Here is an 18761-nt window from a genome sequence, read left to right on the forward strand (position 1 = left end):
ACCTCCTCCCCCAGTGGTGCAGGAGCAGGGAATGGGGGGTGCAGTCAGTGTTGCCACTTCTTCCATCTTCAGTGGGGGGAGCTTCTGGAACTTGTTCCCCCTGCTCAAGCGTGGTCTCCTTCTCACAGGATACAGTCCTCCAGAAACCCTCTCTGATGTGAGTCCCCCCATGGGCTGCAGCGTTCCCCACACTGCTCCAGCATGGGACACCAACTTTCTCCAACTGGATTCCCTCCCATGGGCTGCAGCCCTTCCCGAGCTGCTCCAGCGTGGGACACCCCCGCATGCTGCAATCCTACCAGTGCGAACTACAACATTGGGGGCTACTTATTCCCACAAGATCCTGGCCTTCTTTGGGCACAGTCACCTTGGTCATCCATGAGAGGCCTCTCCCAGGCCATAAATCAATGTCTGCTCCACCACAGATCTCCATGGGTGGCAGGGAGGGGCCACCCTGCCATCTCACCACAGGATACAGGGGGGTCTCTGCTCTGGCACACCTCCCCCCTCTTTTCCTCCTCTGTTCCTCCACTGACCTTGGTGTTCACGGAGCTGCCACAACTCCTCCTCACAAGTCCGACTCCTCCTCACCATGTCCCTTCTTAAATATGTTATTGCAGAGGCGCAGCTGATTGCCTCAGTTTTGATGCAGAGGTGGAGCTGACTTGGAGACGGGGGAGCTTCAAGAAGCTTCTCACAGGGGTCACCCCCTATAGCCCCATCCCCTGCTACCAAAAAGCCCCACCACTCACTCAAACCCAGGACAGCGCTTCTTTATAATTAAACAAAACACCATCACCTTCTGAACACTAAGGCTTGAGACCAAATTTTTTCCAATCCCAACACACCCAGAACAACACTGTGTTTTACAGCTTCTTTCTTCCTATTAGGAACTCCCCACATTAGTTCACAGGTAACACTGGTCACCTATAGCCTTTGACTCTGGGAGAAGTTTGTATCAGCCTTTCAGAAATGTCAATGCAGAGTTCATCTTTCATATGATTTGACTATGACATTTCCCTCTCTGAACTACTCTGTTGGCTTTGCATGTCCTTCTCTTCCCCTTGTACTTCTTCCTATAACTTCGCTGAAGTATAGAATAGATCACTTGTCCGTCCAATACCTTTCCTAGTTGACATCTCATAAAAAATGTAATTACATTTTAAAAAGTGATTGGAATAAATTCAGCAGACTCCTGTGACAAAATTTTACCTCTCTCCAAGGCCTTCTCAACAACAGCATGATTCTGGAACGCTACTTGAACAGGCTGGCCCTGAGTATATTGATTTATCTATGTCCCCATCCTAGTCCCCACCCAGGGCCCAGCAGTTCTAGGCAGCACAAGTTAGAGATGCTCTGTGCAAGCACAGTGAGTCAAGTGTCTTACTTGCTGCACATGAGCAGTGGTTTGTGGCCTTTTAGCCAGCCCCGCTTGGGCTTTCCATGTCCAAAAAAGATGGTGTCTTCACAGCACACAGGAAAAAATATCATCCTTGCTAGAATAAACCTGTATTTATTTTTTTAGGCAAAACCCCTTGTCCTTTATCTTTGACTATATTGTTGGGATGAAACGAACTTGAGAGGGTTTGTTACTGTTCTGCTAAGTTTTCAGGAAAGTTTTCCCACATAGAGTGAAGGCATAGTTTGTTATTTATATCACAAATCTGCCCTTTATTGAATTTTGTGCATTGAATTCTGTATTCAGCAAATACATTTTTACTACACAAGGTAAAATATTCTATCTAGTCTTCAGCATGTGACTGTATAATCCTCAGTGGTGGTAATGAGAACAGAGATAATAAGCAGCATTGAAGGGTCTGCGGCAAAATGCAGGTGAGTGCTCTTGAAGAAGCAGAAGAGACATTTCTCACTGTAAATGTAGATCTTGTCAGCCAAAGCTGATCCCCCATGAAAGACCCAAAAAATTCTAATACGAATATGTTAGGCTGCCCAGAGAAGAGCTCTATGTTATGCATACATTAAGAAATTAGATGTGCCTGGGATCAAGGCTGATGGGCATGGAGGATCTAAAAGTAAGCCTTCTTTCCCTCAGAATCCGAGTGGCTGCTGTGAACCACCTCTGGCAAATGGTGTGTGACCCATGCTTATTCCCAAACCATACATGGGAACATTTTGATGCCTGTTGGCCTGGACAAAATTCGGGCCAGAGATAATTTTTACATTCTAATAGTATTGTTAGCTGAGTTCCTGTGCCCAGAGAGTCTCTTTGGTAGTGTTTAATTTATTAGTGTAGACATAGACTAAAATTGCTGCAGGGTGAAATTATGTGACATACTTCTGCACATGTGTGCCTATGTGGAGATGGGTGTAATTTAAGTCTCTGTGGAGGTGGGTTTCTAGTATTTTAGGCTCCCTTGTCCATACGGGTGACTGTCATCATGTGTACATGAATCCATGGGAACCATAATTTGCTCTGGGGGCTAAGAGTAACTCTGCAGAATTTCTTCCTCTGCTGGGTCCTGCAGCAATTATCTTACTGCTGTTAACCACTTTCCTTTCCACCCACCCACCGTCTCCCAGACCTGTCATCAGTTGATGTAAAGAATCTGATGTAATTCTTCCCTGTGTTTTGTTTTTGGTTTTTTTTTTTTAATGGTTTTGTGGTTTTGTTTTCATTTTAGGTACACCTGCTTAGTATAAAATACATCTTAAAACCCAACTGATGTTCATCTGTACCCATGGAGTGCTCCAAAAATATTTCTGAAGGGATGGGTCTAACAAGTAGAGCAAATGGACTACAAAGTTGTCATATTTTTCTGCACACAATCTACTGATAGCAAATCATTTGGTTATGACTAGAACACAGAAAACAATTCTTAAGTTGATTTTCAGGTTTTCAGTAAGCAATGTGATCTATTGGTTAAATAGTTTGAAAAAAAAACCTTGAGTACAGAGTTTTCCGGTGGCATCCTAAATATTACATATTCAGGTATATATACATTTAAAGAAAAAAAATATATATTCAAGATATATAAATTTCTGTGTATATATATACCTAATTATTTTAGCTGAACTTACCCTTGAAAATAAGTCCTTGGAAAATCCACACATCAAAGTTGGTAGAGGAGGGAACTGGGGGTTAAGTATTATTGGGTAAGGAAAGCAGTCTGTGGGGAATCAGAGGCAAGAACTCCTAGCAGAAAGGAAGTTTTGGAGTCCATTTTCATTGTATATAAATCCATATTTCTGAGAGAGAAAACCTGCAGATTTTAAACAGTAGAAGACAGTATTTGCTATTCAAAATTCTACCTGTATTCATTGGTTTTTCAAGACTCGTGGGATGCATGTTGGTGCTGCTGAAGTCAATGCAAGTTTTGACATTAACAGATCTGGGATTTTATATTAGGCTTTTAACAGGTCCTCTCCTTGGTTTAAAATCAGATTTACAAAGAAAAAATGTATCCGTGAAAGCAGAACTTGGCTCTTTTTATTTCTATAACATGTACTGGGTAAGTCATTTCCACAGATAAAACTGCATCTTGTCCTTGAATATTTATGAACACAAAGACTGCAAAGGAATCTCAAGAAAGCAGTGCTGAACAGAGCTAGCTAAGAAAACCTTCTGGTTACTTTTTATGTCTTCTAAAGCATTATTCTAATCTTTTCTGAAGCTGCTTGTCCAAGCATTGTAGCTAAACCATGACTCTTCATTTTGGAACATAAGCAAAAAAAAAACAAAAACCAAAAACGCTTTTTTGTCCAAAGAGAAACTTACAGTATCTCAACTAAAATTTTAAGATCAACTGTTTACAAGCTGTCTGTTAATAGAAAGGCATCATTTCTGTTGCTAATGTGTTCTTCCGGTGTTCATCTGTATTTCTTGTTTATGTTCCTAGTTTCCATGTACGTGTGGAATATCTCATTCGGAAACTATGATGCTGGATGGAAACTACAGTGAATCTGATGCCAGCAGCCTGGCAGGATATACAAGAAACCAGATGGTCCTAGAGGAAGAAAAACAGCAAAATATGGTTGTGCACTTAGCTATGAGCAATGAATGTCATTCATCAAGGAAGAGGGGCCTGAAGGGCCATGTGGGCTTGCGCATCATCCAGAACACTCATGCAATTGATAAATACTCAAGATTAATATTTCCAGGCACCTTTATATGTTTTAATTTGATATATTGGTCTGTCTTTAGCTAAGCATGCTGGCACAGCAGTGACTGAAGCAGAAGACATTTATGAAACTCTTTTGTTGGTTCTTTTTCAGTCTAATCTGAATGCAAAGCCAGAAAACTGATCATTTTATTGCCTCTGTGGAGGGTAAAGGGGAGGACACATCCTCCAGCAGGCAACTCCGTGCACAGGCGTCATAGAGGAACCTGCTGTGCTGGTTGCTTTCCAACCCACACCCAGCTCCCGTTTGTTTTATGACACATGTTGTTTCTCATACTTGCAAATATGTGCTCACCATTCACCCGAAAGGTCCTCTGTGTTCACCACGCCAGCCACACTGGTGGTGCCCACTGTGGAATGGGCAACCAGAGGCAGTGCTCACATGGGCTGTCAGGGATTAGACAAATGCAGCTCGCAAGGGGAGGTCTGGACAGTGCATCTCCTGTAAGGGAACTGAATGAGGCCTTTTCAAAATCTCTGATTTTGAGCAAATCCCTTTATTTTTTTTTTTTGGCATATGAACATCATATTTCTTTCCATTGGTTTAGGAAGAAGATCTCATTTTAGGGTCTAAATTCTGCTTTCTCTGGATAGGACCTTCATCGATACCATTAGGACAGTTAACTGGCCAGCATCAACAGGGTTGGTTGCAGAGTGCAGGTGGTATGTTTGTGTCAGTGGTCATTTTTTTTCCGGTTTAGACGTAAGGAGTGATGATGAAGCAGAGCAAAGAAGCCCACAGACTCACAGAAGATGGATCCCAGGGTACAAGGTTAACAAATCCAGGGATGTTTAGGCATGTGTTCTCCATACAACTTGAGCACAGCACATGATATGTAGCACTTGCCACCTGCGCTCTAAAATGAGGGGGGAAGATGACGTGTGGCAGGTACAGTCAGCACATGGTGAATGGGCAGTGTCTCTGGGACCATCGCTTTCTCTCTCCAGAAGCAGACAACAGTGCTGAGGGCAGCACTGGTGGCTTTCAAGGATTTTCCTCACCCCAGTGAGGAAAGTGCGGCCCACAGAGAAGCTGTATATCCCAATGTGCCTCTCCCAACCAACACATTGTCCTTCTGTTCAGGCATTTTGGATCAGGAGGGAGCGATGTTTGTCAGAACCTCTCTCTGCAGAAGTATAGGCATGTCAGAGGTTGAATGGTCAAGAATAACAGTGTGAGATTCAATGAGACCCTGTCTGATCTTTGGCTCCAATGTCAATGTAAGTCCCTGGAAGCTGCTGGAGAGCAACAAGCTTCTGTGCTTGGCATTTCATTTTTCATTCTGTGATAACTCCCTTTCCTTTTCTAAGAATGCTGACAGCAAAACCCAGATGTAGAAATGTGATAGCAACAAGACAACAATGTCCAGATTTGTGTGCTCCTTATTTTTAGAAAACTCTGTAAATTTTTGGCTGTAGTGGAGATTATGTTCATCAAAACATTTGGTTACCAAGCTGAAACTCAGCAGGGTGGACAGAGCCTAAAGCATGAAGACCCAGGACTGAGGTTAGAAGCTGACTCAATTATAAGGTTAAGTTATAAATCTGACTGTGTTTGGGCCACCAAGATTCAGATAAATCACACTAATAAATGAAAAACAAACAAAAATACTAATAAAACTGTAACTATTTCTTGGTGTGTGAAATTTTCTGCTTACTGTAGCAGTTATTCTTATGTCCTAAATCTTACGGGATGTAGAAGATGGCAGGGAAGTGTAAAACTCTAGGCTGTCAACAATACCCAGGTTTTCCCTTGTGCCTCGAATATTGTTGTCTAAGTCACACCGATGGTTGCACTGATTTGCTGGAAACAAATTTGACGAGAGAAGCTAAAATTAACAACTGGGTTTCTCTTTCATCAGCCATGTTAATAACTGATATGAATGGAGTTCTGTCAAGTCATAAAAGTAAGAAAATAGAGCCTTGAAATCGCTGGCAAGAAGAGGAGCCATGGAGTGACAGTACCTGAAAGGAAGGATTGCCCTGTATCCCAGCCTGCCACTTCCCTCCTGAGCCACCAGATCAGTGTATTTACCACACATCACTCTCCTTGAAGCTGAAACCTGGATATTCTCACATTGACAGCTGGAGATCACTACAAGAAAGACACAAAAAATGTTAAAGAAATAGCCCACTCATCTTTTGAGAGGTTAAATCCTGGATATAACAGTGTGCATTCTTCAGCATTAGCAGTTTTGAGTGTAAAACGGGAGCCAACACTGTGGCTGGCAGCCGGACAGCGCAGCGAAGGGACCTTTGCTGGGCGAAGGCAGCAGAACCGCACCATGAAGTCACCAGTGCAGGGAGTGAGAAATTCATTCCCTGTGCTCCACGTTTTGCCAGTCTTTCTGCATTACCCATGGCAGGTGCCATTTAGCCTCTCAGTGCCTCATCTCCTCCATCTGGAAAGTGGGGAGCAATAACATTCACCTACCTCATGAGGTGCCAAGGGGGTTTAACTTGTTTAACTAGCACGTGTGCGGGGCACGGTTATGATTTCTGAGCAGGTCACCCAGTGGGAATCCAAAGGTTTTTGTCTTAGTCATCACTGAGTTCTTCAAATGTGTCCTCTGAATCAGTCCAGCTGGAAGAAAGCGGGCATCTTCCCTGCCTCATAATGATACAAAGCCAGATAAATCCCCCCACATTATAATTGTGTTAAACCAGAGATAAAGGTAGCCCAACAGCCAAAAAGTGAGCACTGTCAATGAATAATGACTCCTAGCATACAAAAATAAGAAGTCCTATTGATTTACTTTGCCATTTGTTTTTATTACATCTTGTGTTCTCTTAGAAGTTATGTGGCAACAAAGACAGTCCTTTAGATCCTATTATCTTTGTACTAGCCCTGCATGCAGTTTAAATGCTAGCTAATGGACATCTTAATAAAGTGACAGAGATTGATGTCTGTTTCTACCAGACACAATTATACAGCCTATAAAACCATCAAGGAGGTTATTTTTCCATTAAAGGAAAAAAAAAAAAATCTCTGTCTTAGGCACCACTTACACTTATTATTCATTAAAACAATAGATGAAAAGTATAGATGCAAATAAAACCAAGACATCTCCTTCAGGCAGTGTATGAATTGTATTTTTCTGCTTATTAAGAGGATAGTGGTTAGGCGTGAAACTAGAACAAATATTTAAAATGTGGTATTGAGAATATATTTTACCTTTCATCTCCTCTGGATTACAAGAGATTCCATGAGTACTATCTAACTTCTAGTTGCAAGATCCAGCCAGTGTTTTGAGAAATAACACCTGAAGCTGGGCTCTGAATACCGTTTGATGGATGCAACCCAGTTCTGTGAAGCATTGAGCATCTGGACATTAACCTACTGAAGGACAGGATTTTCGGGAGTGCACAAGGGATTTGGGCAAATGAAGGCCATTGATGAATATGCCTTCTCAGAATAGCCTGGTCCAATTTCAAAGGGAGAAGATGTTGGTCCTATTCATTCTGCATCTGACTCCATTGTACTTTTACTTACTTCTAATCAAATCATGTCTTTGAAAGAAAGTAACTCTATATATAGATATATACTTATAACTATAATGTATATGCAAGTAGCATATGACAAAGGAGGACACCGGGATGTGTACCTATGTGAAATAGTGTACATATATGAAATTGTATTATATTGTATGTAAATTACCATTTCTTATGCCTAGAAAACTCACTATGTTGAATTGAAAAAAGGCACTTATTGCCAGACAAGGGCCAAGAAATGGGAAAAAAATTATGGGTTCTCTCACATTTTCCTTCTGAAAAGGGAAGTGTTGAGAAATCTGCAAGGAAGGCTGATGCTAAAGTGGTTGTACAATGGGTACAATCCACTGTGCTGATCACTGTAATCAAACCTGGTAATAAAATAACAAGATAAGGAGGGGAAAGATTCCATTTCATGGTGTGAACTTTAAAATGTTAAATCTGTTTGGAGATCTGTTACCTATGAGCTAATGCCCAGAGGTAAAGGATTTGAATAATCACCTAATTTGTAATTGATTTTAAATAAAAAGCATCTCAGGGTGGAAGAAATGTAGTGGAAGCATGCTAGTACTTTGAAGTATGCAGAGCTCCTTGGGAAAACTGAGCCATTAATTACAGCTATAAGCTACGGAGACCTTTTGTGAAAACTGCAGCCTACAACAGAAGAAATTTTAATAATTACTTTACATTTAAGGGCACATTTTCAAAAGCTCAAATGGCAGCTGTATATCTCAATCTCCATTTGACTATAAATGAGAACTTGTCATTTAATTTCTCCTTTGTGCCTTTGAAGACATTGTCTCCACACTTACCAATGGGAGATAAAACAGCTTTGGGGTCCTGGCTGCCTGATCTCATCTATTAACCCTAATGCAGACAATGGGACTAAAGTAAATGCACACGGGTGAAGCTGATACCTGGACCACTGAATAATGGCTATTGTCTGTCAGATTCCCACAGTGGAGAGATTAGAGCAAGGTACTGTCTAACCAAGTGAGATACTGCCCTGCTGAAATTTAAAGAACAGAAAAATGAATTTAAAAAACGGTAAGATTTTAGCACTATTAAAATTAAAATGTAATCCAGTCCCACACTAAGCTGATTAATGCCTTTGCAAAAATGACATTTGAAATAATGTGTTGGGGTCATTATTTCTTGGTCAGAGGAAATACCATTTCAGACAAAGCGAGAAGCTTGGGGAGGGAAACAGTTCACGAGCAGGGGGCAAGGTGCTGCTCTTGGCATCCAGCTCTTGCAGTGGGGCTGGGGCAGAGCCCGCTGCAGAGGTGAGGATCAGAGGATACAGCTTTCCCAAGGCACTTCGTGCCTGGGCATCACACGTCACCATGTGGCACTCTGATTTGGGCAAGAAAAATCTATCTTCTGCTGGGAGCTAGGCTTAAGGTGGCTACAGACTGGGGCCTGGGGTGGGGGGACCTTGAAAGACAAGCAGTATTTGCACCTACAGCTGTCCACAAATTTTCTCTAAATGAATCGTGCCTCATGCCACCAACTTGTGATGCTAGCCTGTGTTGCACCCATAAAAGAAGACTGCTGGACCAGGACAGCCTTGCATTTTCTGCTCCTCGGAGCCAGCAACAAAGCCCTCAGTTGATAGTTTGAAGACTGATTTTTAAGATTTCCTACTTTTGAGAAAACACATAAGACTCATTTTGGCCAGTTGACCCAACTGGACTTCTCCCACAAGTCTTTTAGGGGGCTCTGAGTATGGATAAGTGCACTTGCAACCATAGAAATTAGCTTAGGAAATGTGCCTGGCAACTCAATCTGTGTAAAATGCACATAAATGTTGTGAAGGAGAAAAAAAAAAAATTACTGCTCTACTTGTCACGCAGATTTATAGAAGAAAATTGTGTGTTTAGCTTAGAGGGAATTCGGGGAGGGAAATGAAAGGACAAGTTAATTGTAACGACAGTTTGAATTACTTGAACAAATATATTTTGGGAAATGGGACAGAACATTAGCACTGTAAAACTCTCTAGCCTCCTGGCTCTTTCCATTTTATCAGGATTTTTATTAGGGTCCAAATTCATTTCAACCATGAAATTTTAAACCTTTCTTATTAAGGTGCATAATGACCACATTTTTATAGGTATGGCTGGGAGGAGACCTTCAGTGCCGTGCGCACAGTAATTGCAGCAGCCTCCAAGCAAAACCACTTTTTTCGTTTAGAGTTTCAGGAGAGCTGCCATTCTTCAAAATAGGAAAGACAGAGTTATTCAGCTGTCATGCAGGGAGACAAGACACTCTCCAAGGAGCTGGACAAGAGAAAGACCGTATCATTTGCACCGGATAGTAGCCTCAGCGCATAATGCATATGGCTAGGTGCTCAGGTGCAGTGCTGAGGAGGACTGCAAGGGGAGGAAAGGGAGCTCCTGCCTGGGCCAGATCTGGAGACAGTCACCATCTCAGATGGTCACCCCCAGCCACGGTGGTGACACAGATGCAAACTGCGACCCCAGGGAAGGTGACAAAGGACGTTTCCTGAGGAGTTGGTCTCACGGGCTGCGCCTCTGTGAGACCCTTTCTGTGCGGGGTCAGTGTCCACCTGCCCCAAATGGCTCTGATCTGGCCCTGGGACAGCGTACTGAGGAAAAATATTTATATTCCTTGGGGGGCTGGAGTGGGGGGCTTTCCATGTGTGTTTTGTCCATAAGGAAGGTCAGTGCCCTGGTCTGCATATGCAGTGGCTGTTTGCAGGACCTTGCTGTCAGACTCCCGCCACGCCAAACCTCCCTTTCCTCCTGGTGATGGGCCAGGAGAGGAGAAGGAGGCCAAAGGGCTGATTCCTTTGGAGAGGGGCTGGTGAACAGCACAAAAAGCAGAGGAAAGGATCAAAATGAGAGGCCCTGCTCATTACTTGGGGTCAAATGGTCTGACCTGGGCTCAGTCACTCTCTGCCCTAAATGACAGAGGACATGAAAACTGTACAACTCAATTTTGAACTGAGTTGCTAAATGGAAATTGCGCCTGCTGAGCTGCCCAGAGGCCTCACCACCACTCACACGGGGTAAGGCCAGGGAAGGAGCTCTGTGGGTGTCATTCTTTACCTCACTAACACACACAGGAATGCCTGGTGCCCAGCAGTGATGTTACCCAGGACCAATGCTGCCCCTCATCTTGCCCTTCCCCAAACTCAGCTTCCCACAGAAGGGCTCTCCCCATCTCCTGCCCACCCTCACGCAAGCCCAGACGTGCAGTGCTTAGCAGGACTTAACTTCCTTTAAAAAAGAGAAAAAAATAGGGAAAGGGAAAGAAGCAAGAAGAGGAAAAAAGTCCCCCACAAATGAAAGTAAGTATTTTTGTGACTGTGCCAAAGGCAGTATTTTGCCAAGCCATTAGCTGCTCCTTACTTCACCAGCTTTTCTTTAATCACGGCTGTAATGTTTGTGCTTTCTCTTCCTTAGTCCTCTGGCAGCTGACGTAAATGTTACAGCATGTCAATATTCTTCCCACGTCTCAGCTGGTGACAAAAACCATGAAAATATGTGACTAACAGCTCCAGTGCGAGCCACCTCTGTGCTGGTGCTCTGCCAAGGGGAGAAACCATCAAGGCTGCTTTACAAGTACAAAGCCTATCTGTAAAGCTGTTTCCTTACCGTGTGAGTCCAACAAACCAATTAGTTGAAGCACATTAATTGGGAGGAGGTAAAACAGCCTGGTACAAAAAAAAAAAAAAAAAAAAAAGAAAAAAAATTCTGCCTGATTTCACAGAGGAAGAAGCAACCTCAGAAAGATGTCCGAGGCTTACTCTCACTTCAGGTATCAAGCAACCCGGTGCAGATGCACGGCATGCAGCCATGAGAGGCCTGGCCCGGCTGGCGGGTGGGTGCTGGTCCAGGAGGCAGCCCGCAGGAGGACCCACCAGTGCACCCAGGACTGGTGCAGCCACCCATGAAGCCCTCGAGATCCAGAGTTTAATTCCTCAGCTTCTCCATCCCGTGCCGCTGGGCTGTCACCTCTAAGCTCTAGAATGCTCACAGTTGCTTCCAGGCACATCCATTCCCAGTACGGAGGCTGCCCTGAAGCCTCATGGTTGCTCTAGGCATGCCCGGGGTTCCTGACTCAGCCTGGACGGAGCTGAACGTCCTGCTGCTCATCTCTCATGAGCCTTCAGGCCGGTCCACCCTACTCAGCCCTGTGGTGTTATACTGCTCAGGGTGCCATTTCCCAGCTGCCTCCCTGAACCTGGATGTGCCTCAACACCTTGAGCACCTTGCCCATATCTCAGCCCAGCCTCCCTCCTTTCTGCTGTCCTTAGAGCACGTAATGGGCTTGAAGACTTCACACATCCTTGCTGCCCAGCAGCCATCTCTCTGACCGTCTTCTGGTGTCTACCCTAATCCTCATTTCTGCTCCCTGTGAGGCTGTGAGAGGAGAGCAGGAATCACCCAGAAACAAGCCGATGGCAGCTGCAGCAGAAGCAAAGAGGCTGAAAAATATTTTTTGAGGGATGGGAAGGCTGGAGAGGGTGAAGCTGTTACACCCAGTCCCCGGGTGCTTGGGTATATCGCACGCTCATTGCTCAAAGGTCTGGAGCACCGTGGTGAGGCCCAGCCCGGCTCCCACGCCAACACCTCCCTGGCCAAGGAACGGCAGACCTGGGGCACGTCCCGTCCCCGCCACCGGGACGAGGCCGCCATGCCGAGCGCTGCCACGGCAGCCAGGCGAAACAGGCTCGGTGGGCCGCAGGGAGGCCCGCCGGCCCGCTCCCGTGCCCCAGGGCAGCATCGACTGCCCTTGGACAATTTCTGACAGATGCTTGTGCAGCCTGCTCTTAAAAACCTGCAATCCCACGGCCTCCCGGGGCAGTTTATACCCGTGGTTAACCAGCCTTAAAATTAGAGTTTACTGGTAGCCAGGCTGGATCTGCCTTGCTGTAACTTGGGCTGGTTACACCCTGTACTACTTGCAGTGGCTATGAAGCAAAGTTTATGTACCTAAATTCGTGCAGATATTTATCAGGTTTCCTCTGCTCTTCACTTCTTTGGACTAGGTGACCTCCACTCTGCCTGTGACCCTCCTTGAAGTCCCCCTGGTTGGTTTACAGAAGATCTTCACAGCAGCCTTGCTGCAATCAAGCTCCACCAGCCCTGCTCACCCCCACCATTTCCTTCTGTGGAAGAAGCGACATGGTTTGAGGTTGGAATTTGATTTTTTTTTTTCCCATATATATTTTTTGGCTATTTCATTAAATGTCTCATTATACCACATAGAGGTGATAACTCATCCGTGAACAACAGCCTCATATTTTCCACAATACCTGCTAAGATTACCTGGCAGTCCAGAAGTGACTAGTTTTGAATATTTACAAATATTCTACCAGGCAGAATAAACCCTTTTCCTGACTTAATCATCAATAAACTCACATACTCCATAAATACAGAGAAGTGATTTTCCATGCCTTCTGCATCACTGCACACTTCAGTTCCTGCAGTGGTATCAAATAATGCCCCTGTATAATCCAAAGCAGGACTTTCACGGGATGGGTCTCTTATCAGCTCGACTCTCCAGCGGGGAGGCTCTGATGAGCCGAGGCCGCGTCCCGCAGCCAGGCAGCGGGGAGGCAGGAGGAAGGCTGAGCCCCTGCCCGGCTGCCCTCGCTCCCCTACACCAGCACATGTGTGGGCAGGCAGGAGGAAAGCTGGGCCCCGTGCTTGCCTGGGATACGGATAAGTGCATTTTCATATTACATCTAATGTAGTAAGTCAGTCAAATGCCCCTAGCCCGGGGAGGGCAGCATGTTAATAAACGATCGTTACCAGCTGTTGACAGTTGGTTAGCACAGATTAATTCCTAATGAAGAAAAAAACTCTCTTTATATAATGTAATGCTTCTGGCTGGGGATCAAGGGTTGCAATCATCCACCCACAGCAGACCTTCAAATCCGGCTTTGTTCCACTGCGGGAAAAATAGACCCCCCCCAAAAAAATCATCTATTTTTTAAAGGTTATGATTCATCCAGCGTCACTGGCTTCTAATTCCAGGAGCACTGAGCTTGTTTCCTAAAGAGTGCAATATGTTGCACCATAGCCTGGTGATGCAGATGTGGTGGAGGAGGTGGTGTGAGGCAGGAGTGGGGCACCACACGGGCTCCACACCCTGGGGATGCAGGAGATGGCCTCAGGGCTCTCACATTTGTCAGGATGATGCTGGCTCCCTGGCCACAGCCATGGGTGCTTGGGGCTGGCCGGTGGGTGTCAGGGCACGCTGGGGTGCACAGAGCCACCCTGGGAATGTGTGAGGAACAGGGGTGCATCTGTGTTGGGCTGTGTTTGCACATGGGGCTAGGGTAGCCAGCTCTCACCTTCCAGAAGCCACAAGGAAACCGGCTGTGAAAAGCAGGAGCTCAAACCCAGATTAAACAGCAGGGGATTTGGCAGGGGACGTGGTGGACGCACACACAGGCTTTCACCCTTGCAGCCATCAGGGAGGCTCCTGGGACCTTTCCTTCTGCTTGCAAGAGAGCAATGCCTTTCACACTGACTCACTTCCTTTCCTCTCCCTCCCTTAAGACATTCCTTGAGATGAGGCTTTAGGAGCTGGTTCCTGGGCTCCAGGGCATGTAACACCATCGCTCCAGGCTGTGCCAGTGCCGCATTTTCGAGGTGGTCTTACAGAGGCAGCTGCACCCACCCTGGCAGAGGGTCTGAGTTATTCTCCCAAAGCCTTGAGATCAAAATTAAAACACTGGAAAGCCAAATCCATGGGAACATCAATAAACAGTGCCAATAATTACCAGTGAAGAAGAGAAAGTGCTATGGTTATTCTGTGAACTAAGGATACAGATGTAATAAAACAGGTTCACATACAGGAGAGTGATTTGTACTTGTGAAGACTGTTTTTTTTTAATATATGTAATTTCATTCATGAACTGATAGGAATCTTCCTGCTAATTTTCTGATCTCGCAGGAAAAATTTGGAAGCAATTTTCCAATTACATCTTAAAGCAAGATTTATTCCATTTTACTTCAGCATTTTATATTTTACAGTATACTGACACAAAATAAATGTACATAAAGTAGGAGAACCTCCACAAGCTGTGTCATATGAACAGGAAAAGACAAATGAGCCTCACATCTCATGAGCAGTGTGGGTCCTCAGCAGGTAAAATGGAATCTTTCAGATGTTGGAGTTTTCTTTCCTCTCCTCTCCATTTCACCTTGACTTTCTGCACTGATGCCAAGCTGAGGAAAGCAGGTTAAATCTGTAAGAAGTGTGGGAACAAAGTAAGTTCTGTGCAGGCAAAGGACTTCAAACAGGGAGAAAGGCTGGCAGCGGAGATCCTGTCATAGGCAGAGACTTCAAAAGAGGCGCAGCAGGTGATTAACTTTGCAACTAACTGGCGCAGCCAGAGCGAGGTATGCAGGCTGCACCAGAGAGGCCGAACTCTGCAATTTTCTGTTTAAGTGAGAGTTTTTTCCATTTATGTACAGTTGTGTTAAGGGGACCTGGAAGAGCCCTGCGCTTGTGTCTGGGAGCATGACGTTGCCCCAAAGGGCTTCCCATCTCCCTGGGTGCTGGAGATGGGAAGGCAGGGGCACCACTGCTGAGAGAACGTGCTGCCAATGCAACAGGCTGGCCAGCAACACCCCCAAACCTCTCCACAGCTTAAATTAGCGACTGTGGGAGATGAGAGAGGTGAAAAGAAACTGCCCAATCTGCTGCCCAGGCTAACGCTGCCCAGGAAAGACATCTCCAGAAGTCCCTGAACACCAAAGGGCTGTCAGCCCAGGGTACCAAGATGTACAAACGAGGCTGCCATGCAAGCAATGGGAGTTGGGTACTGATGTGAGCAGAGAAAATGGTCACTGCCTCCTCTCTGAGCCTTTTTACACAGTGTTTTTTACCAATAAAGTCCACAAGCAGTTTTATGCTTCCTAGCACAAAGCAAAATCCAACTTCTTTTTACTCATGGGCAACTCTACATGTGCTGTAATGGAAATGACAAGCTACATTTATAACCAAAAGAAAAAATAGTGACACCAATACAAAGTGAGCTATGAGATAAAAACATTTGACTATTGACATCAGAGATGGAACAGCCCCATTAGTTCATCTTAATCATGTCTCAAAAATTCTGAATGTTTTCTAATACTTTGTCTGGGCTATGAAAGACATTACTGTTGAAGGAATTCCAGCTTGGAGATTGTTAATGGCTTTTTTGGCTCTGGCACACTGGACAATGCTTTTAATGTTAAAGGGAGAGATGAGCTTTTCCAAGAAGCTGCAGAAGCCATGTGCAAAAATCATGTACAAATTAATAACAACCATTTTTTTTATTTGATATAGAAAACCAAAGAAGAACAGACAACATTTTGCAGAAATCCCAATTTGTTCTCGTGCTTTGAGGTTTTAAAAGAATCAGGTCTTAAAAAAAAGAGTTCATCACCTTTTCTGTTTCAAAATGCGCTGCTTTAGAAATGTTTGCTTTGTAATTTTTCTGTGTTTATTTAATTTCCTTAATCAGTCTTACTATTAAAAGAAGATAGGGAAATGAAGGAAGTAAGCAAAAAGAAAAAGTTTTAAAAGGTTGTGGAAATATTTTAATGGAGAAGGAAGATGATTCTGGGTTTGTTGTTTTTTATTTGTTGTTTGTTTTTTTTTTTTTTTTCTCTGTTTCTTTTTTAAATGTCAGAGAAGCAGCATTCTCAGGGTTCAGCTCTGGGTGGTAGTGTAGGACACTGTGCACTGACAGCTGATGATAATGTTTGTGTGGTGGGGCTTTGCAAATGCATGGGGTAGTTCTTTGAAAGTACCCATTTTTGGAAAAAAAACACAGTTCCATTTTCTACCATGATTGCAGTCTTATAACCCATGGATGAATGTAATTGTGTCATAATTCCGTTTTTGATCACAGAAAACCAACTTTCTCTTCCTGTTAAAATCAAAACTTCAGTCTGATCTTAGAACATTCTTTTTCTTGGCAAGGGCATGTTGTTTTTCCTGGACATATTATGCTTTATATATTCAGAAAACTCAGCCATTGTGTTCCTGCAGGGGCTGAATTTCCAGAGGAGATTTCTGCTTTTCCTGGACTATTTCTGGGCTGACATCAGCACGCTGTGCTGCAAAGCCATATACTTGCAACTACATGCCCAGAGTCCACTTTTTGGGTCCTTGCCCAGAGCATTTCAAACCACCATTTCTTCTTCCATTAGCTCTGCTCTGGATTTCTCTCTGAAATAATTACATTTTTTTTCCTTTAAAGATAAACCATTCAAATGCTATTAGTATCAAACCTCCAATAACAAGTTCATTCCTGCCAGAGAGGGAGGGGAAAGGATTTGGCCTAAGAAGTCAGAGCCTGTTTTCAAGTGCCTGAGAATTCAGTGAAACTGCCATTCAAACCAAAGCCATAAACAAACCCACTAATGCTAGGCAGCTTTCCATAATTAGAGTGATGCCTGTTCAAGAGGGAGCAGGAAGAAAGGATAGATATATTTTATTCGGGTTTTTTTACATCTTTGGGTGAGCTTTACCACCTGTTTGAGCTGCTCAGCCGGCTCTGCTGAAGTCTCCAGTTGTCCACGTGTTGGGGCAGCTGTGGACAGTAGCACCCTGGATTTTTTTCACGCTTCCCCCACCCTGGGAAGTTTTATGGGCCGTGAGTCTGCTCCTTTCCCTAGAGGGTACCAGGAAGGTGTCTTTTCCTTTCAGGTCCAAATATATATCTTTTTCATGCTGGGATAAACTTCACTGATACACCAAATTGCATGACCAAGACCCTCAAAAGCCATACATACACTCAAGAGTCTCCTGGCCATGTTTGTTTGTTTGTTTGTTTGTTTGTTTTTTTTCTGCAGGAAAAACTGATTCTTCTCTTAAGAAGAGTTTTTTTGGTATCGCTTTTATGCCTCCTTCCCATTCCACTCTTGCCACAGCTTGCTCAGGGTGACCAACACATGACCAGCCCCGAGCTGCTCCCCAAACCCCCTTCACCTCCTCCCCGAATCACGCAGGCCCCTCGGCGATGATGCTGGGGATGCCCAGTGTGGACATCCCTGCCAGGCCCCTGTCCGCTCTCAACCCTCCTGCCAAGCAGCCGGGAAACTTAACCGTGGGGCTGCTTGTCCCCGGCGGGTGGGAGCCTGCCCGCACCGCTGCCCCCATGTCTGCCTGCGCCACTGCCTGCTACGACTGTCCCCACGCGCGCCCCACGGCTGCCCACCCGCCTGCCCCACTGCCCCCGCTGCTTCCCCTGACGCTGCCTGCGCCGCTGCCCGCGCTGCGCTCCAAGAGGCAGGGAGCCAGCCTTGGCCGGTGCCGCTCCCCAGTGCAGCCGCCTGTTGCAGAGCCTGAGACTCTGACAAAAAGAAAGTACCGAGCTGGTATTCCAGCTGGAAAAGCACAAGAAAAAATGGAGTGAACAACAAAAAAAAATTCCCTCTTTCTTTTCCTTATGCTCTATGTCCCTGTAACCCAAAGAAAAATAAAAATTGCGGGTGATCCAGTTCCCCTGGCTGCAACTACAGGAGCATCCCCAGACTTCAGTGCTGGGTGTAAGGCCCACCTCCCACCCCGTCTCATCCCCCCAGGGTCCCCAAGGGCAGTCCCAGGTGGGACACGAGCGAACGGCACTGGTGGCAGAAGCAAGGCAGCCACGATGAGGACACGTGTGCCGGGGGACAGGCAGCTGCCCAGGGCTGTGTTGTCCTGCAGCAGCTCATTTGCTTTTGCATACCTTGGCTTGAACGTGCGATGAAATCAGAGCAAGAGGTTGAAGAAGGAAGGCAAGGTGCTGGCTGTGAGAGGGTAAAGAGGGCAAATGTGCAGGAAGAGGACAAGTGTGCAGAAAGCAATGATGTGAGAACCCAAAACGATCATAGCAGCACCTGTGTTAATTATGTTCATGCTTTTGTCAAGGTTTTCCTCTTTTATGAATGTATCTAATAGGTTTTAAACTCTACCTCTCTGCTAGTGTGCTTGCGAGGATGTGTACATCCAGTTTTCTCTATTTTATCTGGAAACAGACTCATGTAAGATAAACGCTGCCTCTTCTATCTGTTCCCCCTCAGTGAGCTGCTGAGACCTTTCTGACAGACCCTTTGTGCCCTGGTCCCTGCTGGCGCTGCACCTCGTGCTCCCTCATACACTTCAGCGGCTCTT

At 45.1% G+C, this 18761-nt stretch overlaps 1 protein-coding gene across 2 annotated transcripts in view; it reads left to right on the plus strand.

The window, feature by feature from the left end:
• The window catches only part of GABRR2 (gamma-aminobutyric acid type A receptor subunit rho2), a 45653-nt gene extending 37473 nt beyond the window's left edge, over positions 1 to 8180 (plus strand). For both annotated transcript variants that reach the window (XM_042803576.1, XM_042803578.1), the window contains one exon: positions 3858 to 8180. In XM_042803576.1, coding sequence (XP_042659510.1) covers positions 3858 to 4166 — 309 coding nt within the window. In that variant the 3' untranslated portion in view covers positions 4167 to 8180. The remainder of the gene's footprint in view (positions 1 to 3857) is intronic.
• Positions 8181 to 18761: the final 10581 nt, after the last annotated feature.

Source organism: Tyto alba, unplaced genomic scaffold (assembly GCF_018691265.1).
Source record: "Tyto alba isolate M040663 unplaced genomic scaffold, T.alba_DEE_v4.0 Super-Scaffold_40, whole genome shotgun sequence".
In the NCBI taxonomy this organism is placed as follows: Eukaryota; Metazoa; Chordata; class Aves; order Strigiformes; family Tytonidae; genus Tyto; species Tyto alba.